General features: G+C 41.4%; 1 protein-coding gene across 16 annotated transcripts in view; it reads left to right on the top strand.

The window, feature by feature from the left end:
* The window catches only part of LOC105472738 (TIAM Rac1 associated GEF 1), a 443,930-nt gene that overhangs the window by 352,932 nt on the left and 66,912 nt on the right, over positions 1-24,086 (top strand). For all 16 annotated transcript variants that reach the window (XM_071095586.1, XM_071095584.1, XM_071095597.1 and 13 more), the window contains 3 exons: positions 5,269-5,373; positions 14,038-14,119; positions 22,822-22,908. In XM_071095586.1, the coding sequence (XP_070951687.1) occupies positions 5,269-5,373; positions 14,038-14,119; positions 22,822-22,908 (274 nt within the window). The remainder of the gene's footprint in view (positions 1-5,268; positions 5,374-14,037; positions 14,120-22,821; positions 22,909-24,086) is intronic.

Genomic DNA, 24,086 nt, shown 5'->3' with positions numbered 1-24,086 from the left:
TTGGAGCATCCTGCGCACACTGGCTTTCAACTCAATCGGGAATCGAAGGTTAAGCCAAAGTTTTCCAATTACCATTGGTTGGTGGAAGATTGATCAATGAGTGAAGCAATGAATGATTGGCCCAATTTACATATATTTCAAGCTTTTGCTTTGGAAGAAACTAGGGGAATGAAGAATAATATTGTCATTGCCAGTTAGAGACCATATCTAGATAATGTAGTGGACTGATCCTCTTTAAAGTGTTTATTTCTGTCACTTGAAGGGTTTCTGATGGCATCATTAAGGTACAAAATCCCTTTCTCCGACAGTAAAAGTCCTGCCCAATTTTCCCTGGGCCCAGTTCTTTTTCCCAAGACACAGAAATAAAAACAAAGACAACGTGGTATGGAACAAGCTTTATATCTCATGAGTTTATGCCGGGCACGATGGCTCACGCCTGTAATCCCAGCACTTTGGGAGGCTGAGGAGGGAAGATCTCTTGAGTCCAGGAGTTCGAAAGCAGCCTGGCCAACATGGCAAAACCCCATCTGTACTAGAAATATACACACAGAAAAAATCTCCTGAGTTTAAAAATGGAAGACTTGTGTGTGCATTTCAGAATTTGATGGTCTTTGGGAAAACACCCCTGTAAGAAAAGTGATACAGTATGCTCAGGGCCAGGTGCCTTCTAAAGCTTACTTCTTCCTTGGAAAACACCTTATTGTAATTAGTGGATCTGATTTTATTCTTAAGAGGGAAGGAGATAATGGGGAAAACAGTGCCCCATGTTATTAACAATCTAGTATCATGGTGAATATTCCTCCCCCCCCCATTGAAAACAAAGATGATTGTAAAAATGCCTGTCTTTTGTTTCATTATTGTTATTCTCAATGTCTGGTGATAGATGCTTTCTCTAATATTTAATAATCAATCTGTTTCTTCTGTCTCTTGCATTCAGCTCATTCTCTTTCCTATTCTATTTGATCCACATCATTTCACATCAGTTTGCCATCTGCCATCTGAGCACCAGTCAAGTTCTGGTATAGTAAAAGTTTCAAGATCTTCATTTCATATACAATTCATGTCAGAGATGTTACTGGAATGATTGTTGCTAAGTATAGCAGGTAACCATGTTGGCCTATAGGTTTGGGATATATTCTGATCGTTACAAGTACAAATATAATTGCAACATATTTTCATTCATTTATACCTACTGATATTATTCACATATGACCATGTGTCAGTTTTATTTCATGCTTTTACTACGTCAGCTATGGCTTTGGATAGCTATAACCATTGGCGTTTAAAGAAACAAAAAGTTACTTTGAAGGGGAGGGAAAATATCTCTAGAAATTCTACGATAGCACTTTGTGTGTGTGTATGTGGATACATATTTCTGTATGCAGTGACTACATGTTTGTATTTCTGTATGCAGTAATTGCATGTTTATATGTCTTCTAGAAGTTTGACTGAAATGGAAGAATATGAAGAGAAATAGAAGAGCAAAACATAATGGATTAGGAGAGCTAAGGCAGTAAACTCTGAGACATGTTATCTATTTTAATTGGTGCAAACTATTTACTGAAAATATCTACATTGTGTTTTGCTGTTTCATCCTTTGAAATAGTCATAGTAAGATGCGAATTTTAAAAACTATGCCAACTAAACTAAAAATGTTGTACCATAATACTTATGGTATAATTTGTGGCTGCATTGCCTCAAAATGAATCAAATGCTAGTAACTTAAGTACATGTACATTGGAAAACAAATTTATACCATTTAAATTTTTTCCTAAGTGAATTTTCCTTGACTGCTTTACAAGTCTGAATTTTCTTTTGAATTTTCACTTGAATGTTTTATGTCTAAAGCAAGGCCACACGTTTAGAATTACTATGTTTAAATATCCATTAACATTTGAAATTCTTTTGCACAAAGATATATTCTGAACATGGTTAGTTGTTTGACTTGCTTTGATATTGACTAACAGGTATCTGAGGAGCATAAAATTGTTCTTGATAGTTCTGATGATCTGATTTAATTAATTCATTAAGATTTTCTTTTTATGTTAAACCAGCCATGATTAACAAGGGCTTATAACTCGGAGGCTTTTACCAAAATAATAAGACACACTGGTATATATTTTGATCCACTGTCCTGTTTTGAGAGTAACTATTTACTGACCAAAATTAGGGCTCTTAAGTTACAAGTAAGACCATTATAATTTTTATGTTTGCTGCTTGTGCTGATTTTTTTTTTAAGTTATCAAGATATTATTGTAACTTAAACAAGTTTGAAAAATATGATGGTTGGTGGCAAGAATCTTTTTTTCCTTTTACTTATTTACTTATTTTTTTGAGACAGGGTCTCACTCTGTCCCCCAGCTGAAGTACAGTGGTGCAGTCATAGCTCACTGCAGCCTTCACCTCCCAGGCTCAAGCAATCCTCCCACCTCAACTTGCCGAATAGCTGGGACTGCAGGCTCACCCCCACCATGCCTGGCTAATTTTTGTATTTTTGATACAGACAGGGTTTCACCGTGTTACCCAGGCTGGTCTCAAACACCTGGGCTCAAGCAACTCGCCCACCTTGGCCTCCCAAAGTGATGGGATTACAGGCATGAGCCACCACACCCAGCCAAGAATCGTTCTTATTACCATTGCTATAGTTATCATTCTTTAGTTCTCCGCAATGCTTTACACAATTTAAGTGAGGTGCCTTCACGTTCTCTGCATGTATGTAGAAATGTTTGCAGCACTGTAGCATTTAGGGGATGATGGAGTTCTCCATAGTCCACACCAGGACCACCTTAGGCTCTCTGAGCCTGACAGTGGGCTGTCTCTCACACTGAAGTTTCAGAAGCCAGAATCTTCTTAGGTGAGGTTGCTGTTTTGGCCTGATTTCTAGAAGACAGTCTGTTTCCGTGGCAGTCTCATTAAGGAGTGCCCACAAAGTGTTTATTAATGATGATGATAAGGTTTCCAAGTGGATTTGTTCCTGTTACTAAGAACCCATGAAATTTCATTTCTTTCCCTTCCGCCTCAGTCGGAAACAGATGGTGAACCAAAATTTTTGCTTCTTATTAAAGATTTCAGTGAGGACCCAGGTAGGTGGGAAGCATTTGCAGCTTCAGTCTGTCTTAGGAAAACTTTTCTTGCTCAACACATCACCCTAAATATTAGTATTTTGTTGTTGTTTATTTATCTTGATTCTCCAGCAGTAGGTAGCACACTTTAAAAGCCCCTGTTTTATGTTTCCCTGGGCTTTCACCTCCACCCTTATTATCTTTGACATCAACAATCATGGATCTGTTGGACATTGAGCATCCGGTCTCAAATATAGACAGTGAAAGGACAAAAGCCAGGTGCACTGGGACGTGTTCGGTGAATGGCATCTGTGTCCGGCACAGCAGGCTGCAAACTATCATATTGCTCAGGAGAGGAGAAAGGTTGGGGTTCCCAAGAATCACTGATAGAAAACTTTATCCTTCTGCTGTGTGTTCAGAGTGAACTCATTTCCACTTTCTGGAAATGTGCTTTTGCAAGAATGCAGGTTGCCTGTCCTGCATGTACGTGTTTATTTAAAATGCGAAACCACTGTTGCCTCGCCTCCCCCATCTGCATGGCTTGTACTTGCAGCCGCAGACAGTCCTGAAGACGGCATTTATGTTTTGTTAGTTCCTGTATTCTCACTACCGCACAAGGTGTCTGGCGTATCTAAGAGTTCGTTTTATATCTATATATATTACTGGAATAGTTATTGGAATGCTGTTAGACTTTAAAAGTATTATTTTGAGGGTGGGTTAAGTAGAAAGAGTACTGAACCAGTTAACAATTAATTTTGTTTATTTTGAAATAATTCTTACCTGTAGAGCTTTGAATGTGAAGAGGTTTTATATTTATTTTGTGAAAAATTTCCAATTTGCTTAGAAGTAGGGAATAATGTAATAAATTCTCATGTATCTATCACCTAGAATCTGTAATGATCAAGTTAAGGTTTGTCTATTTACTCACTCCCACCCCCAGCTCTTATTTATTTTGGAATCAAATTCCAGATATTATATCATTTCTATCTATTAGCGCTTTAGGATATATCTCTAAAAGATAAGGATGCTTTAAAAAATTAATTGGTTAAAACATTTTATCTCTAGCAATATATTTTCATGTTGCTGTGTAACTTTCGGAGAGCATTTTCTTTCTTCCCTGTATCCTCTTGACTGTCTACTATAAAACCATGTTGCTGTTATTACTTATTCCTCAAAATTAATTCAAGGATTACTTTTTAGACAGAAAAAAAAAAAAAAATCTATTGTCCCATCCTAGACCAAAGGAAAAGCCTTGAAAATTTCAGTTTTAGAATTGTTTTCTTTAAGCAAGTCATTCAGTGTGTTTCCGTACTTGGACACATGCCTATTAGCACTGCCCCCGGAGAGAGTCTCACTTGGGGAGTATATAAATAAGACTGAAGTCCAACACTTCAGTTCGAGTGAGTTCTTCACACTGACTCGCTTGCAAATGAACTGTTAATAACTGTCCCACTGTCCCCATGTGGTTAAAAAAACAACTTTGTCCGGGCACAGCCTTCTTCTTTCATTGTAAATACAGTATTTTCTTGCCTTTCTTGTTACTCTGTTCTTTGATCACCTGTCTATGAAGTTATATTTAAGAACCTTTTTGATCTGCTGTGTTTTGTTGAAAATTTCACCAGTGTTAGCACAATGAATCAAATAAGAAGTGGAGATGTGAGTCAGTTGTTGCCACTAAATCCTGAGATACCCTTGGAATGTTACCGATGCGTTCAATGAAAATTATTTTAAAAGTTTGTATTTACGATGCAGACTTTTTTAAGACGTGTAGAAACCTTATACCCCCATTTAGTATCAAATCTCTATTGAGCCGGGCACAGTGACTCACACCAGCACTTGGGGAGGCCGAGGTGAGTGAATCACCTGAGGTCAGGAGTTCGAGACCAGCCTGGCCAGCATAGTGAAACCCCATCTCCACTAAAAATACAAAAATTAACTGGGTGTGGTGATGGGTGCCTGTAATCCCAGCTACTCAGGAGACTGAGGCAGGAGAATGGCTTGAACCCAGGAGGCGAAGGTTGCAGTGAGCCGAGATTGCGCCATTGCACTCCAGGCTGGGCGACGAGTGAAACTCCGTCTCAAAAAAAAAAAAAACACAAAAACCTCTCTTGATCGTGGGAATACATAATATGTCGGTGGAGAACTAATTGTGCTTATTTACTATTGAACAGGTGTTTTCTTTCTTTCTTTCTTTCTTTTGTCCCAGACACATCAACTGGATCATTCTGCTCATTACCTGCGCCTGAAATTTCTGATAGAAAACAAAATGCAGCACTATGTTCCACAGCCCGAGGAAGACATCTATGAGCTGGTAATGTTATGACTGTTGTCCAAGCACATTTTATGGGAGATTATTTTCAAATTATGAGTGTTCTTGTGTTAATTGTAGTTGGTGGAGTGGAACGAGTTCAGAAATAAATGAGCTTCATGCAGAGCCCTTAAGTTGGTGGAGATGGCCTTACTTAGCTCAGTATTTCCAGAGTGGCATGACCACCTTCGTTTACACAAGAAGCAGTGCAGTGCTATCATGAAAAGCAAAATCTAGAGCTTTCTCTTACATTGAACTTTAGTCATTATTGTAATACTAGCTTGCCTTGCATTGGCAGTCTTTTATTTTATTGTATTTTAGTGTTTTTATTTTGTTGTTTAGAGACAGGATCTCACTCTGTCACCAAGGCTGGATGGAGTACAGTGGTGTGGTCATAGCTCACTGCAACGTTGAGCTACTGGGCTTAAGTGATCCTTCTGTGCCAGCTTCCTGAGTAACTGGAACCACAGGCACATAGCACCATGGCCGACAAACTTTTATTTTTTATTTTTATTTTTTTTAGAGACAGGATCCTGCTTTGTTGCCCAGGCTGGTCTTAAACTCCTGGGCTCAAGTGATCCTCCCACCTCAGTCTCCCAAAGTACTGGAATTACAGGTTTGAGCCACTGCGCACGGCCAGTCTTTTATTTTAAATTGGTGACTTAAAGATCAGCTGCTTGTCGTTACAGAAAACAGTGCTAATTCTAATTTTGTGTGACATCCGTAGGCATGTTGAAACTGCTGGGTCAAATCTTGTTGGGTGAAAAAAGCTGCCATCTATGTCCAGTCTTTTGGAACTGTATTTATATAGCTTCTCAAGGACATTTACATATATTTGAGTTTGAACATACTTATGGGACTGGGGTTGTGAATCAGACCTGCTTACTAATCATATGGAACTGGCCAAGAAAAAAAAAAATGAAATGCTAATACTTAATTTCTAGGATTTTACACAGATTAGAGATAATACGCTTACTTGGTAAATTACAATGGTTGTTATTTGCAGTAAGCCAGTGACAAGCTCTTTGCTTGTTAGCAAAGTGTTGCGTTTGTCAGTTCCAGGAAAGAAACATTTTGGGAGCAAGGCGCCTCTATTTTGGAGTTCCTGTGCTCTCTCTGTACTTAGTCATTCCTCTGGGGGCTCTGACTGCTTGCCATGGATGTGTGAATAACAGTGACTTCAGACAGGGTTTCACTACAGAAAGCGGAACTGAACGTTTAAACCCAAGTATTATTCTCTTTTTGGAAAAGGGAAGCATGATTTAAAAATGAGTAGGAAATTGTGTTTTTAGTCAACTTTATTGAGGTATATTTTACATTTAAGAAAACCCTCGCCAACTTTAAGGACACAACCCAATGAGTTTGGACAGACGTATACAATCTTGTTTCCACTACTGCGATCATGCTTTGGAACATTTCTGTTACCTAGAAAGTTACCTCGTGCCCCTTTAAGGGCTTTTAAGGAAATATAAGAGAGGGTGTGCTTTTGTAACACTTTTAGCATGTTATGCAATAGAGGATGATCAAAATAATGAGCCCTTTTTAAACTATCACTTAAATCGGTAACTGTTCTGTGTTCAGTACATTTAACAGAGAGAGCTGATGTATTTTTCTGGCCTAGGGAAAAGGCCAGATCTTGGTGCTGCTGTATGAGTAGAGGAAAGAAAACCCTTTTTTCTTACTTAAAAAAGGGAAGTGCTTTCCTACTAACACTAGAAGAGTTACTAGATTACGTATTTTGCATCTTGGGGTTAATGAATATTTCGCATCCTGAATTGTAGGGATCTTACCTAACCAGGTTCCATGTTCCTCATATTTTACACATAAGAGGTATAGGTACTTCAGACATAGTTTTTGAAATTATACGGACTCATTTATTATTTTTAAGCCTTGCCCATCGTGTGGTCTCCTCCAACATAGGAGACTAAGGTGTGCCAAGCTTAGTCTGTTTGGATCTACCATTTTTGTATGCAGATAGCTATATATGTATTTTAAAAGAATCTAAAGTACAGGGAGACCATAGTATTATTTCTTGGCCTGTTGCAGAAGGTCTCCAGCCCAAAGATCTCTAAGGATGCAAATGCCACAGTCTTGCAAAACCTCTGTTTTGACTAAGGTTCTTAACTATTTTGTCCTTTGGGTATTTTTGGTAGCCTGGTGGAGCCTCTAGACCCCTTCTCAGAATGATATTTTCAGTCACATGAAATACAATACATAGGCTTACCTGTGCCCTAAATATATTGAAATAGTTCTCAAAAATATTTTTTGAATTATAGGTAATATATGTTCTTATTTATTAGCTCATTAAATTATAAGACTTAATAGGTAGACATAAACCTAATAGCTAGACCATTAAATTACAAGACCTAGCAGTAAATCTAATAGCTACCACTGTTCTGAGGAATGATGAGAATAAGTAATATTTTGAGACATTAGCAGCAGCTAAAACATGATATGAAAATAACTGTGATTTCTGTTCGTGACAGAGTCACAGGCACTGGTACTATTTTACTGTGTTTGTTGCCTACGTTCATTTAGGATAAAAGGAAATGCTGATTTTCAGTTTAAGGTTTGTAAATACAAAGATATCACTTTTTGTGTGTGTGTGTGTGTGACCAAGTTTTGCTCTGTCACCCAGTCTGGAATGCAGAGGCGCAATCTTGGCTCACTTCAACCTCCATCTCCCAGGTTCAAACAACTCCCTGCCTCAGCCTCCTGAGTAGCTGGGATTACAGGTGCCTGCTACTACACCTGACTACTTTTTGTATTTTTAATAGAGACAGGGTTTCACCATCTAGGCCAGGCTGGTCTTGAACTCCTGACCTCATGATCCACCTGCCTCGGCCTCCCAAAGTGCTGGGATTACAGGCGTGAGCCACTGCACCCAGCCGATATCACTGTTTTTTATCATCCACATTCACAGACCACTTGAACTCTATCCATGGGTCCCTGGTTTTGAATCCCTGCTTTAGGCCATTAAGCTACACATAGTGTCATTCTGGAGACAGGGAGTTTCTGAACAGCATTCCTAGATGCTTTTTGAGAGTCTGCAGGTATTCAATGTCTTGTCCTTACTGAATAAGCATCAGACCACACACAGTTAATTGGTTTCCCTGGCTCACCTCCATTTTGATTTTGATGGACATGGGAAGCTTCAAGTGTTACAAGCCATTTTCCTATAAATGACTCATTCATGTATGACTCTCCCAGGATATTTTATTCTATGCCATTGTTTTGTCAAACAGTCTTTAGTAGCAAGACCAATAGTTATTAGCAAAAGTATGTAGTATATTTTAAAGGACTTTTTGGAGGGTCTAGTGTGTTTATTTTGGGGGTCAGGGGATTCTCTTGCTTATGGATAACCAGGAATAGTTAGCCATTGATTTATCTGCTTTGCTGGTTGTGCTGTTAATACAAGTAATACCTGTTTGGCCACTTTTTCACGATGACTTGTTTGTTGGGTCTGGTCCACGGAATGGTCATGTACATGACTGTAGTCTGTGGAAGCGCTTTTCAAAAACCCACACTAAATGCATTTTTTAATAAAGTGACAAGTAGAAATAAAGTTTGCAGAGACACTGATCAATTTATTTATTCACTCATCCAGCAAATACATATATATTTTAAAATAGAGTCTCATTCTGTTGCCCATGCTGGAGTGCAATGGGACAGTCTCAGCTCACTGTAACCTCTGCCTTCTGGGTTCAGGTGATTCTCTTGCCTCAGCCTCCCAAGTAACTGGGACTACAAGTGCCCACCACCACACCCAGCTATCATCTAGCAAATATTTATTTAGCATTTGTATGCCTGGCACTATTCTAGCTGTTCTAGGCACTGGGGATACACCAAAACAATTCTGTTCCTGGTGGAACCTGTATTCAGGTTTGCAGAAACAGGTAAAAATATGTGCGAATGTGTAACATGTCAGGGAATGTTCAAAGCCTAAAGAGACAAGAAGTTGGGGCAAGTAGAGAGAGGGAGATGATGCATCTGCAGCGGGTCTTGTTGCTTTTTAATTTAATTTTATTTATTTTTCGTGGTGTTTTTTTTTTTTTTTTTTTTTTTTTTAAGTGTGATGTTTGAACAGGGTGAGTGAGTGAAGTGAGGGAGTGGAATCATAGAGGTATTTTGCAGACAAGTGTTATAGGCTGGCACACGCCTGTAATCCCAGCACTTTGGGAGGCTGAGGCAGGCGGATCCCCTCAGGTCAGGAGTTCGAGACCAGCCTGGCCAACATGGTGAAACCCCATCTCTACTAAAAGTACAAAAATTAGCCAGACGTGATGGCACACACCTATAGTTCCAGCTATTCGGGAAGCTGAGACAGGAGAATCGCCTGAACCCAGGAGGCAGAGGTTACAGGGAGCCGAGATCATGCCACTGCACTCCAGCCTGGGTGGCAAAGCCAGATTCTGCCTCCAAAAAAAAAAAAAGTTCTAGGCTGAGAACCTTAGAAACTGGCTAAGGCCCAGGCAGGGGGAGAGTGGCCATGGTGGAGGTGGCTTACCCAGTGTGTGAGGCGGATTGGTGGAGAGGGCGCAAAAGGGGGGATGCAGGAGATAAGGGGAGGAGGGAGAAAGGATAGGCCATGTAGAGCCTAAATGCCATGGGAAACCCCAGAGAGCTGTTTTGAAAGGCTCACTGTGGCGGATGAGTGGCCCACAGGGCATGGGAGGATGAGTAGCCAGGGCCCACAGGAGGCTGCAGAGTCTTTGTCAGGTAAGAGCATGACGGTGGCTCAGACCAAATCACCCAAAGGAGACAGAAAGAAATGATCCTGATTTTGTGAGAACTCAAGAGCCTAGGTAAGCAATTTGTTTCTTAAAATCTGGTGCTCTTCTCATCCAATTTTTGAAAACAGGGAAAGTTGCAACATTATCAGTTTAATAAAAGAAAGGGAAGATGTGAGCTATTTCATCGTTAAGTGCATTGATGTATAAAACTACTGGATTTCAAAACTTCTGGTTCCAGATATTGTGGTTGCATTGAAAATACATTTTAAAATATAAACCCTTCTTGAAATTCTGTATAGTTTTAGTGTTGTTCACTAAACCTGGCTTTAGTGTAACCAGCCTAAGGATGTTGTGGCCAGCCGGCCTGTCTATATGATACTGAGTTGCTGTCTGAGACCAGCAAAAGACACAATGATATTCACACTAATTCCAAAGAAAACTAGGAAGTAGTATTATGAAAAAATAGGAAAGATAATGCACAAAGCTCAATTCCCACTAGATCCTGTGGAAATGATTAAAACAAACAGTTATATACTGCCACCTGGAGGTAGGGTTTGGCACTTGAAGAAAGTTTTAAAAAATAAAACTAAGGCTCCTACTGAGTTGAAGTGAACGTAGTTGATAACATTCCATTGAGCATTCTGTGGTGTTAGGGTATATACTGTAAACCTTATTGAATTTAGTATTTAGAGTTTTGGTGGCTGTTTTCTGAATGAAAAAGTAGTATAACTGATTTCTTCTTAGTTGTAAATTTATTTGTATGAAACATTTCTAAAGTATAGCACTAAAGCCACATTCAGTCGTGCCCTTGACACGTCGCATGTGGTGGGAGTTGCATTAAATTAAGATGTTTAAGAGGATCCAAGCTGTCCTGTCCACGTTCCTACCCCCCACACTCCTTAGCCTTCTATTATAGCAAACGCTTTCCAGGCTCCTGAGTCATAAGTATTATGCTGACCTCTCAAATGCCTCAAGCAAATAAAGAGAAGAAACTGGCCACTCTTTTCTGCCTGCCCGAATAAAATCGTTTCTGGACAAATGGCTGTGTGGTCAGAGATGCGGGCAAGTTTAAATAATCATCGAGACTTCTCTTTAGTGTTAACGGCCACAGTTTTTGTTCTTGACCTTGGCTCAAAATTGGTTTTCATTTCAAGATACAGTAATAATTTAAAAAATGTATATGAGCATTTGACACATCTATTTGTTTGTGAGTTTTTATTATAAATTTTGGATTTGAACCTTTGACTGACCTAGGAGGGTAGGTTCCCTTTGCTTTCATACCCTGTGTTCCGGTGAGGGCTGATCTGGGAGGCATTGTAGTGTAGTGGAAGGAGTGCGGCTCTGGAGCCAGTGAGCCCTGGGTTCATAATCCCAGCTGTGTGTGAACTGGTCTTCTGAACTTAGGAAAGTACTTTCTCTTTAGGCTCTTGCCTTTATTTGTAAAATGGAGATCACGCTTGTCTCTTGGAGTTAGTGTGAGAGGCATGACATATGGTCAGAACTCCGTAAGTTATTGTCTTGATGATCGATCTTGACATTTGAAAATGAAATATCGATTAATTTAAACAACAATGTTTCTGATGTGTGAACTTTGCATCGTTCTTATCTTGACTATGCGTAAAGCTCTTTTTCCAGCCTTTTTTGTTTAAAAAAAATTTTTAATAATGTTAACTTATTTTAGATTCAAGGGGCACATGTGCAGGTTTGTTACCTGAGTATATTCCATGATGCTGAGGTTTGGGGTACTATTGATCCTGTCACCTAGGTAGTAAGCCTAGTGCCCAGCAGTTAGTTCCACAACCCTTCTCCTCCTCTCTCCTTCCCCCTCTGGTAGTCCCCAGTATCTATTGTTGCCATTTTTATGTCCATGAGTACTCATTGTTTAGCCCCTAGATGTAAGTGAGAAGGTATTTGGTTTTCTCTTCCTGTGTTAATTCACGTAGGAAAATGGCTTCCAGCTGCTTCCGTGTTGCTGCAAAGGACATGATTTTGTTCTTTTCCTTGGCTACATAGTATTCCGTGGTATACGTGTACCACGTTTTCTTTATCCAGTCCACCCTGGGTGGGCATATAGATTGATTCCACATCTTTGCTATTGTGAATAGTGCTGCCATGAACATACAAGTGCATGTGTCTTTTTGGTAGAACGATTTGTTTTCATCTGGATATATACCAAGTAATGGGATAGCTGAGTCAAGTGGTAGTTCTGTTTTAAGTTTTTTGAGAAATCTCAAAACTGCTTTCCACAGTGGCTGAACTAATTTACATTCCCAACAACAGTGTATAAGCGTTTCCTTCTCAGCTGGGCATGGTGGCTCACGCCTGTAATCCCTGCACTTTGGGAGGCTGAGGGGGGCGGATCATTTGAGATCAGAGTTCGAGACCAGCATAGCCAACACGGCGAAACCCTATCTCTACTAAAAATACAAAAAAAAAAGCCAGATGTGGCAGCAAATGCCTGTAATCCCAGCTACTCGGGAGGCTAAGGCAGGAGAGTTGCTTGAACCCTGGAGATAGAGGTTGCAGCGAGCCGAGATCTCGCCACTGCACTCCAGCCTGGGCAACAGAGCAACACTCCGTCTCAAAAGAAAAAAAAAAAAAAAGAAAGAAAGAAAAGCATTCTCTTCTCTCTGCAGCCTCACCAGCATTTGTTGTTTTTTTGACTTTTTAATAATGGCCATTCTGACTGGTGTGAGATGGTGTCTCGTTGTGGTTTTGGTTTACGTTTCTCTGATGATTAGCGATGTGTACATTTTTTCATGTATTTATTGGCCACATATATGTCTTGAGAAGTGCCTGTTCATGTCTGTTGCCCATTTTTTGATGAGATTATTCATTTTTTGTTGTTGTTTTTTTTTTTGTTTTGTTTTGTTTTTTGGTTTTTTTTTTGAGACAGAGTCTCGCTCTGCCGCCCAGGCTGGAGTGCAGTGGCGTGATCTTGGCTCACTGCAAGCTCCGCCTCCCGGGTTCACGCCATTCTCCTGCCTCAGCCTCCCGAGTAGCTGGGACTACAGGCGCCCGCCACCTCGCCCAGCTAGTTTTTTTGTATTTTTTAGTAGAGACGGGGTTTCACTGTGTCAGCCAGGATGGTCTCGATCTCCTGACCTCGTGATCCGCCCGTCTCGGCCTCCCAAAGTGCTGGGATTACAGGCTTGAGCCACCACGCCCGACCTTTTTGTTGATTTTAGTTCCTTATAGATTCTGGATATTCCACCTTTGTCAGATGCATAGTTTGCAAATATTTTCTCCCATACTGTAGGTTGTCTGTGTATTGATAATTACTTTTTCTGTGCAGAAGGTCTTTAGTTTAATTAGGTCTCACTTTTCCATTTTCTTTTTTGTTGCAATTGCTTTTGAGGACTTAGTCATAAGTGATTTCCTTTCTTGGGCTTTTAGAGGGCTGATTAATTTGTGTACAGTATTCTAGCTAATTTCGATAAAGTTCAGTGGCTAAAAAAAGAATATCCTCTTTATGTAATTTGTTTTCTGTTTCAATGCTATCATTTGTCTCTACTTATTTGTACTATCATGAACTTTTTGGAAGGGAAGCATAGAGATTTATCTCATTTCCATGAATTCCGTACCAAGATCTTTATTATACCTCTTCCTGGCTTTAATAAACTTTTTTCTCCCCACAGCTAGAGGCCTCCATTGCTTTAGCATTATTTTTCAGGTCTGTGGAAGACATTGGGTAGGAATAGATAGAGAGTGATGTGGGGGAATTATTTAGAAACCAAACTGTGGCTATGTTTGAGGATGACAGTTGTAAGTTTTTACTTTTACTTTTTACTCTTAATGAGTTCCGTTTAATGAAAAGATTGTGAAGTGCAAATTCACATAAGTATCACTTGTGAAAAAATAGATCTATGAAATGATGATTTTTTAACGTTAGTTATAATGAAATTCTAATTAGATTTCTCTTTGTAACTTTCAGCTATACAAAGAAATTGAAATCTGTCCAAAAGTCACTCAGAGCATCCACATTGAGAAGTCAGACACAGCTGCTGATACTTACGGTAAGTTTGTGTTTCTTTGTATTTTAAGGTAAAGCATTTCTTATGTAAGCATGTATTTATTTACAGTTCAACAAAATGCCTTTGGGTCCTTTCTAAAACAGACAGTATATCTGGCTCCTGTGCTGTGGAGGGTAGCCACACTAGGGAAAAAAAGGGATATTTACTCTGGGTACGATGTAGACTTTGGTGTTAAATTTCATAACTTTAGTTACTGGGGTTCTACTGTCATAAAAAGGAAGTGGGTAGGTTATTTTGTATGTCAAAAGATAAAATTACAGCTAGTTTAGTTATCAATCTGATTGGCTTTCATTTGTGATTCGTGCATGGGGCAGCCTCCGTTCTACAAAATAGAATGAGAGCTCCCTCTGGGCAATGGCAGAACAGTGATTTTTGTAAGGTGAAGACAAGGAAACAGAACAGTGCAAGGAGAAACCTGATTGTCTAACATTAGCTTACTTCAGGTTACTTTTTTGTAAGGGTTAAAGCAGAGGGGACACACTTATTTTGCTGATTATGGTAGACCAGAATCTCTTGTTTTCAGGAAAAACTGGTCTGTTTGGGGATCTACCTGCTTCCTGAAAGTTTTAGTTTGATTATGTGGCATCCAGCATGAGTGATTCCATTTTTTATTTGATCTGGCCTTTTGGGCGTAATGCAGGAACTCAGTTCACAACAGTGGCCTCCCATAATTTTTGTTTAACATATACTATGAGGTACCTTAGTAATGTAGGAATTATTCTTTTATACCCCTCTCCTGAAAACATAGACATTATCCTCCCTACCCATATAAGTCATGTTAAAGGAACTTACTTTGGTTTTGTGTTGCGGGATCCCCAAGACCATCCCTAGGTTTGCTGATTCACTAGGAAGACCCGCAGAGCTCAGCATCTGGTCATACTCACAATTATGTTTTTTTAATAGCAAAATTATACTGAAGTGGCTTCATTGTCTTGGGTGAATACCCAAGGTTCATTGTCTCACGCCAAGGGAATCGCGGGTGCAGACACACAGGTGGGTTTAGGAGTAGAGGTTTAATAGGCAAAAAAAGAGAAAGGAGAATAGCTGTCTCTCCTGCAGAGAGAGAGGGGTGCCTGAGTGGGTCTTCCGGCCAGCGGTGGAAGATTTTATAGCCAGGCTTGAGGAGGTAGTGTCAGATTTACATAGGGCTCATAGATTGGTTGGACCAGGTGTGACGTCTACACAGCACGCAGGGAAGCTGGCTGCCCCGTCCTAACTTTATTATGCAAATGGCGTCTTTGCCTGGCCGGTGCCATGTTCACTGCTCCTTACTGTACAGGTGGCTGGCAAAGAGAAGAGAGGATGGAGCCGCCGTTTTGAACATGCTTAGTTCCAGCTCGCCTTTTCCTGTTGGCACAACTGCCAGCATTCACCGGTGTAAGCTTCCAGCTTGCTTGTCTATGTGTGCGGCTCGATTTTACAGGCCGCTTTTTGTTAGAAAAGAAAATTATTTGGGGGCTGCTTTTCATTAAAAGGAAAATCTTACTGAGGACTTTCTTCCCTTCACTCTCTGCCTAAATCATTTCATCTTAACTCCTATATCAATACAAAGCAAAATCACCAAAGGGAAAAGACGCGTGGAGCAAAGTCTAGGGGAAACCAGGTGTGACTTCAGCGAGCCCTGTTTCAGTGGAGTCACGTAGAATGAGGATAACTTCCGCAGCACCAAGCTGTGAGGACACCTGAGAAATGCTCCCTCCTGGGGAAGGTGGTTAGAGACTCAATGCCCAGGGCTTTTCTGGGGAGGCTGGTTCCCTAGGCAAGCTCTGCCTAGCGTGCACCAAAATTCCAGACTCCCAGGAGGAAAGTAGGCGTTCACCATGAATCCCATTGTTTGTACACACAGTTTAGGCACCGTGAGCCACTTAGGGTGTTGGGAACCCTCCCAAAATCCAGGTTCTCAGGATGCCAGCCAAGGTCCAAATTTGTAAGCGGGCCTTTCGAAGAACAGCAGTCAAGCCTGCTGTGTTAACGCTTTCCTAGGCGGTTGTCTATGTTCTGGTGGAGTTAAATATATATTCCTTTCCATATGTTTAAGACCAGTCTTCTTTACTTAGCATTACAGTGTATGGCTTGAATAGTAACAGAATTGGTGCCTGAGTAAATTAAGTGAGGAAAATCCATACTGTGCTCAGTCAGGAGCAGCGAGGTTAGCTGAGGTGACAGACAGCCACCAAAGCCCGGTGGCTCGAAACAGTGACATTTATTTCTCACATTCACCATGCATCCCTTGTGGGTTGGCTGGGACTCCATACGTTGTCCTCATTCCACACCCAGGCCTGGAGCAGCTGCCACCTGGGACAGTGCTTGTCACTCAGCGGAGGGGGAAGAGGAGGTGCGAAAGCAGATGTTGTCCCACTCCCAATTCATTGGCCAAAGTCAGTCACACAGCCATACCTACCTACAAGGGAGCGTAGAAGTGTGATTCTACTGTTTGGTAGAAGGAGAACAAAGTTCCTGGTGGAAAGACATAAAGACTACCGTATATGTTGACTTAAGATTTCTCTCTGAACCGGCCGGGCACGGTGGCTCATGCCTGTAATCCCAGCACTTTGGGATGCCGAGGCAGGCAGATCACGAAGTCAGGAGATCGAGAGCATCCCGGCTAACACGGTGAAACCCCAGCTCTACTTAAAATACAAAAAATTAGCCGAACGGTGGCGGGTGCCTGTAGTCCCAGCTACTCGGGAGGCTGAGGCAGGAGAATGGTGTGAACCCGGGAGGCGGAGCTTGCAGTGAGCCAAGATCATGCCATTGCACTTCAGCCTGGGTGACAGAGCGAGACCCATCTCAAAAAAAAAAAAAGATTTCTCTCTGAATCAAGTTATTAAGCTTTCTTTTGTTTTTTTTTTAGGACACAGTTTCCCTCTGTCGCCCAGGCTGGAGTGCAGTGATGCGATCTCAGCTCACTCCAACCTCTGCCTCCCGAGTAGCTGAGATTACAGGCATGTGCCACCATGCCTGGCTAATTTTTGAACTTTTGGAAGAGGCGGGTTTCACCGTGTTGGCCAGGATGGTCTTGAACTCCTGACCTCAACTGATTGACCCACCTCGGCCTTCCAAAGTGCTGGGATTACAGGCATGAGCCACTGCGCCTGGCCCAAGTTATTAAGCTTTTTAGCATTTGAAAATCTTTAAACTCTTTTCTGAGCAGTGGGATATTATATTCCTTCTGGACCTTCCCCTGTAGGCCACCAATCTTCAGCTCAGAATACTCGAGGATTTGGGCCTAATGAAGAGAACCCAATTTTGAACCCTGGCCACTTGCATTATAACTTTATGCTGTTTATTTCTTGACCTTAAAACTAAAGACATCATAAAGCCAGGAGAATGTTTCTCATCGCAAGGAATAAATGTTTATGAGCGGCCTATTATGCAGCAAAAAGCCGACCTCAGTAATTAGAGCTGTAATTGGTGGCAGTGAAGTGCCTGGATCCTCCAAAATTAGATGCTCCCATAATGATTATTCTTTTTCTCTTCAGTTTACTTAATTTTTGTTGAGTAAGGATAAACTAGCAAAGATTAAGTTCAGAAGGCTGAATTTCAAAGCTCTTGGACTCTGATTCTAAGATTGAGTGATTCAGGGACCCCAAAATTGGAACTGGGCATAAAACTGCTATCGTTTGTATACTTTTTAATACTTTTTATTAAAGTGACTGAATTACTCACAGAACCCATTTACTTTTACCCCCTGAGGAAGGTATGACAGGGTACCAGGCATCAGTCTTGAGAGTATTACAGACAGTGCTTCTCAACCCATCTGATGCAAAGAAGCAAGTATTTTGTTTTGTTTTAATTTCCACTCTTTTTTTTTTTTTTTTTTTTGTTGAGACGGAGTCTTGCTCTGTAGCCCGGGCTGGAGTGCAGTGGCCGGATCTCAGCTCACTGCAAGCTCCGCCTCCCGGGTTTACGCCATTCTCCTGCCTCAGCCTCCGGAGTAGCTGGGACTACAGGCGCCCGCCACCTCGCCCGGCTAGTTTTTTGTATTTTTAGTAGAGACGGGGTTTCACGGTGTTAGCCAGGATGGTCTCGATCTCCTGACCTCGTGATCCACCCGTCTCGGCCTCCCAAAGTGCTGGGATTACAGGCTTGAGCCACCGCGCCCGGCCAATTTCCACTCTTTTGTAACTACCACTGCTTTGGTGAAATACTAAATTCCATGCTTGGAGGTTGTGGCAAAGTCAAGGTTCCAAGAGGTTCTCAATGCTTAGTCTCGGTTTCTGTCCTTACGTTACTGCCATTAGCCAACAGTTGGCACCTGTTCCTGGACTTCAATTTGAAAAGCCCTGCCACAGGCCAGACGCAGAGGCTCACGCCTGTAATCCCAGCATTTTGGGAGGCCAAGGCGGACGGATCATGAGGTCAAGAGATCAAGACCATCCTGGCCAACATGATGAAACCCCGTCTCTACTAAAGATACAAAAATTAGCTGGGCGTGGTGACACGCGCCTGTAGTCCCAGGTACTCAGGAGGCTGAGGCAGGAGAATCACTTGAACCCGGGAGGCAGAGGTTGCAGTGAGCCGAGATCACGCCACTGCACTCCAGCCCGGTGACAGAGTGAGACTCCGTTTCAAAGAAAAAAAAAAAAGAAAAGAAAAGCCCTGCCACGCATGGCTAATAAGCTCAGTTAAATCACTTCTTCTCCGTGCTTGGGTTGGTTTTAGGATGTGATGTTCCAACAGCATATTGATTGAAGAGGTGAAAGATTCCCCCAATCCTCAGAGATCTCATTGCCTCTGGATTAAAGGCTACCACAGAGTCGAAATTCAGCCCATCTATATCTAATATTAACACCTCACAAAGTGGCTTCCGGTTAGATACTGAGTTTGGTACAAGTAAAAGCTACTAGCACAAACACAAAAACAGCTCACCATACAGATCAAATGCTGCTTTCTATTTTAGAACACTTTAGGGAGGAAAATATAATTTAATAATCCAACTGACTGAACACATTTAAAGAGGGAACATTTACTTAATTTCTCTCTCTTGCCCCTCTCTCCACCGCAGCCTTCAGCTCACTCCCAGACCTTACTGTTGAAATTAGTTCACATATCCAATTACATGATACTTAGACTAAGCATGAGGCCCTAGGCTGCCTTGAAGTAGAAGAATGCGTCATTTCAGCAACTTAGTATTCCTTTTCTCTGGGTACTTCTAGTACTATTATATTTTTTAGTCATGTGTTCTCCTCATGTTATAGGTGCCTGTGCTTGTTATCTGAATTTTCGTTGTATCCTGGACTCTAGTTTTGAGTAATTCTCTATTGTTTATCATGTTATGGTTTTTCCAGGGTGAGGAATCTTTTGGTGGTTCATCTCATGAGTTTGTTCTTAGTTTCTTTTTTCTTTTTTGAGACAGGATCTTACTCTGTCACCCAGGCTGGAGTGCAGTGGTGGGATCATGACTCCCTGCAGCCTCAACCTCCTAGGCTCGAGCCATCCTTCCCACCTCAGCCTCCCAAGTAGCTGGGACTATAAGGCATGTGCCACCATGCCCAGCTAATTAAAAAAAAAAAAAAAAATTTTTTTAGAGATAGGGTCTCACTATGTTGCCAGGGCTGATCTCAAACTCCTGGGCTCATGCATTCCTCCTGCATTCCTCTCAAGAGTGCTAAGATTATAGGCATGAGCCACCACGCCCGACCTTAGTTTCATCACTTAGTTTTAAGCACTTCCTTCATTCTCCTGATCATTATTCCACTTGCCACTCATGATCCCTTCCTGTGTTTGAAGCGAACAGCCTTCCAATTGGTGGATACATCGATTTATATTGAATAATTTCCCTCCGCCCCCTGTTAGCAATCATTTTGGACGATATTAGAGTTGTCTGCTGAGAGTTACAACATTGCTATCCTATTTAAAAGAAATAGATCTGACTTTGCTGATTAACTGTTAAAATCATTATGTTCTTCATTCAGCTCCACTGAATCCCGCTGTAGGATATTTCATAATTTTCTTTATATTTGTTCATATAGGAGATGGTTATAATGTTTTCCCCCTAGTGTGCAAAGTATTGGCAACTTTAAATGGAAGCCGCTCACATGGTTGTTGCAAGGCAAGGTGTGGGGAGGGCTTCCTTCTTGGAACAGCGAGAGGGGGCTCCTGTTTGACCCCTAAACCAGTGTCCAGTATGAATTCCAGTACAGAGCTAAAGTGCTATTCGCTTTGGTAAATTTTTGGCTTTAATTTGGGTGATCTTCAAAAAAGGAGCTTAGGCCCATTATCCTTTCTCCCATCCTCTTTCCTGTCATAGAGATTTCCCCACTAATTAGAGATGTCTGATCTGTTTCTTAGACCTGTTCTTTTTACCCAGTTGTCCGGTACAAATTACATAATCAATTGCAGTCCTCAGACTGGAAATCTCCTCTATTCTCATTCCTATTTTTAACCTTTTGATTATAAAAAAAGAAGACCAAGAAAACAGGGAATGGCCGGGTATGGTGGCTCACACCTGTAATCCCAGCACTTTGGGAAGCCGAGGCGGGTGGATCACTTGAAGTCAGGAGTTTGAGAACAATCTGGCCAGCAGACGAAATCCCATCTCTACCAAAATTAGAAAAATTAGCTGAGTGTGATGGTGTGTGCCTGTAATCCCAGCTACTAGGGATTTACTTTGTAAAACAAGAAATCGCTTTAACTCAGGAGGCAGAGGTTGTAGTGAGCTGAGATCGCACCACTGCACTCCAGCCTAGACAACAGAATGAGACTCCGTCTCAAAAAAAAAAAAAAAAAAAAAAAAAACAACGAGGGAATGGAGCAAATCAATACCTGAGGTGTCTCCATATCTCCATCGACTCGGCTTCAGGTGACTTGCAGCAGGCTCTCACCGTGTTGCCTCTTCTGCCATCTTCCAGTTAAGCAAAGGTGTTTCCTGGTACCCCACAGGGGTGCTAATTTTTTAATAGAAAAAAAACTGGGGCCAGGCTCAGTAGTGCACACCTGTAATCTCAACACTGTGAGAGGCAGAGGCAGGAGGATCGCATGAGGCCAGGAGTTTGAGACCAGCCTGGGCAACGTAGTAAGACCCCATCTCTACAAAAAAATTAAAAAATTTAAAAAATTAGCCAAGCATGGTAGCACTTACATGTAGTCCCAGCTCTTCTGGTAGATGAGGTAGGGAATTGCCTGAACCCAGGAGTTTGAAGCTACAATGAGCTATGATCACACCACTGCATTCTAGCCTAGGGGACAGAGCAAGACCTTGTCTCTTTAAAAAAAAAAAAAAAAAGATCTCATTGTAATAGAATGGTGGCATTTCAGAAAGGAAATTCCGATATTTAGATGAGTCCTATTCATTCTTTCCGATGACATAGCCCTTGATTCTCTCTGTCCTAACAGATTTTTAAAGAAATTTTCTACTACAATGCAGATAAATACACCTGTGTTAAGGCTCATGTAACTTAAATGATTCTTGTGTAAAAATATTCTTGACCCTTAATCTGAAAGTTAGAAGTTGCTGAAAGAAGAGAATTTAAAATAAGAGAATGAAATGACTTTGGAGAGTCTTCGGGGTGGCCCTGTGCCGTTCCCTATCTGAGGGGGTTATGGTACTTGAGAGGGCGATGGCAATTAGCACTTTTGCCGATGTGAGGTAATCCATTTCCTGGTCCTATAAACTAAACAAAAAGCCATGTGTTCATCATGACATGGCCTCGAAAGGCTCAATGACTCCCTGGGACCCAGTCTTGAAATTCTGTTTTGCTGTTTGCCTGTTTTTTTTTTCAACCACTGCGTTCCCCTCAGCATTAAGACAGCTATCTATATTATGGGATGATTTTTCTTCCAGAGCTGAAATTATTGCAGATATATACAATGACGTTTGTTCCCATTGTCCTTTGTAGAAATATCTGCAAAGGTATTTCTTTCCTTTAGCAAAATAGGTATTCATTGTGGACACTGACGTAATTGATTAGGGAAGAATTTTACATGAGGCGGTCTGGAAACAGGAGTGACCAGGACCCGTAACCATAGTTTTGAGTACCTAACATCCTCAAGCCACATAGAATACCTGGGCCTCACTCTGCTTTTCTCTCTGAAGGATGAAGCAGAGCCCAAGGTTAATTAGCAAATTGGCTTTGAGCTCTGGAAGTCCAGAGAAGTATAAGATAATCTTCTGATCCGATACTGCTAGAGTGTGAAATCAGGTACAGTTTCTGTAATGTGTTACTCATATTACAGATTCGTAATGTGAGTTGCATCTTGCTCCTGTTTGCACAATTGTATTAAATGAAACCATTGTCTATATAGTCATACATGTGGATGAACACACACCCTCCAACAGTACAGTTGTAATATATTCTAGGACACAGATTGGATGAAAAATGTCTGGGGACTCTTGAGGTAAGCTAATCTTTCTGTTTTCTGCTTTGGAGGAGAGTATGGAAAAGAAAAAAATGATGGTGTTTACCAGGAAGCAAGATTAAACAAAATAATTTGCTTTCCTTTGAGTTGATTGGTAGGTAATATGAAGATAGACATACCTAGTAATCTCTGTTTTTACAAGTAGTGACTTCCAGAGTGATCTAAAAATAAACCTTTTCTGCTTTGTAAAACAAGAAAAAACAATCACTCCAAACTATAATGACAAACATGAAACATACCTAGTTCACAGCAGGCACTTCCTGTTGTTTGCTAAACATTCAGAAGGTGTGAGCCCTGCCATTCTGCCTTTCTGTGTTTCACAGGGTTTTTACTTTCTTCTGTGGAAGAAGATGGTATTCGAAGGCTGTACGTGAATAGTGTGAAGGAAACCGGTTTAGCTTCCAAGAAAGGTAAGTCAATGAAGGGCTGGTCTGTCCATCTTAAATGCCCTTTGGGGCTTCTCTAGTTTTTGAATGAGAAAGATTTGCCCAAAGGATTCATTTGTGAAAAGTATTTGAACATTTTCTCATTGAAAACCCTTCCAGGGAATGTGCATTTTATTCCATTCACTTAAGTGTACCAGAAAGCTCATATTCTTGAACTTTTTTTTTTTCTTTTTTTAATTTTTAGAGACAAGGTCTTGCTGTGTCACCCAGGCTGGAGTCCAGTAGCGCAATCATAGGTCACTGCAGCCTTGAAATCCTGGGCTCAAGCCGTCCTCTCACCTCAGCCTCCCGAGTCGCTAAGAGAGTACAGGTGCATGCCACCACACCTGACTGATTTATTTACTTGCTTATTTTTCAGAGTCAGGAGTCTTGCTGTGTTGCCCAGGCTGTTCTTGAGCTTCTGGCCTCAAGCCATCCTCCTGTCTCAGCCTCTCAAATCACACATTTTTGGATTTTAAATCTGATGGAGCCCATTTCCACGGGGCTGGTGGGAAATCCCATTCTCATCATGTGGTCGTCCTTCTCCATCTTCTAGGATGGTGTGGGGTTCCTGGGGGGATTCTTCCTGGAGCAGAGCATGGGGGAAGAGCCCTCTGTACTTTGGTCCACACTGGTCAAAGCTGGCATTGGCCATTACCTGAGCCTGCAGAGCTCTTTCAAACCAGATGTTCTGTTGCTTCCATTCACAGAAGAATCTGCAGAAGTTGAGAACCTAGGGATTTGAGATCCAGCCTCCCTCCCCTTCCTTAGACAGCACTTCCCTGCTACATCCTGCCTGTTTCATTTCAGCCCTTCCATGGCCCATAATGCATTTGGGCTACTTGGCGAACCCCAGCTCTCCATCCTGGAAAGTCTTTGCAACCTAGATGATTTGCTCACAGTGCTAATTTCTTAGAGCTACTGTAATAAACTACTACACACTGGGTGGCTTAAAATAACAGAAATTTATCCTCTCACAGTTTAGGAGGCCAGAAGTCTGAAATTAAGGTATTGGCAAGATTGATTCCTCTGGAGCCTCTGAGGGAAGAATGGCTTCATGCCTCCTTCTGGTTTCTGGTGTGAAAGCAGCGCTTGGCATTCTGTGGCTTATGGCTGTATCACTTCAATCTCTGCCTGAAGTCACATGGCTCCTGCCCTGTCTC

The sequence above is a fragment of the Macaca nemestrina genome, chromosome 4, assembly GCF_043159975.1.
Source record: "Macaca nemestrina isolate mMacNem1 chromosome 4, mMacNem.hap1, whole genome shotgun sequence".
NCBI classification, from domain to species: Eukaryota; Metazoa; Chordata; class Mammalia; order Primates; family Cercopithecidae; genus Macaca; species Macaca nemestrina.
The sequence above is the reverse complement of the archived record's forward strand: the minus strand, read 5'-3'. Positions and strand labels throughout refer to the sequence as shown.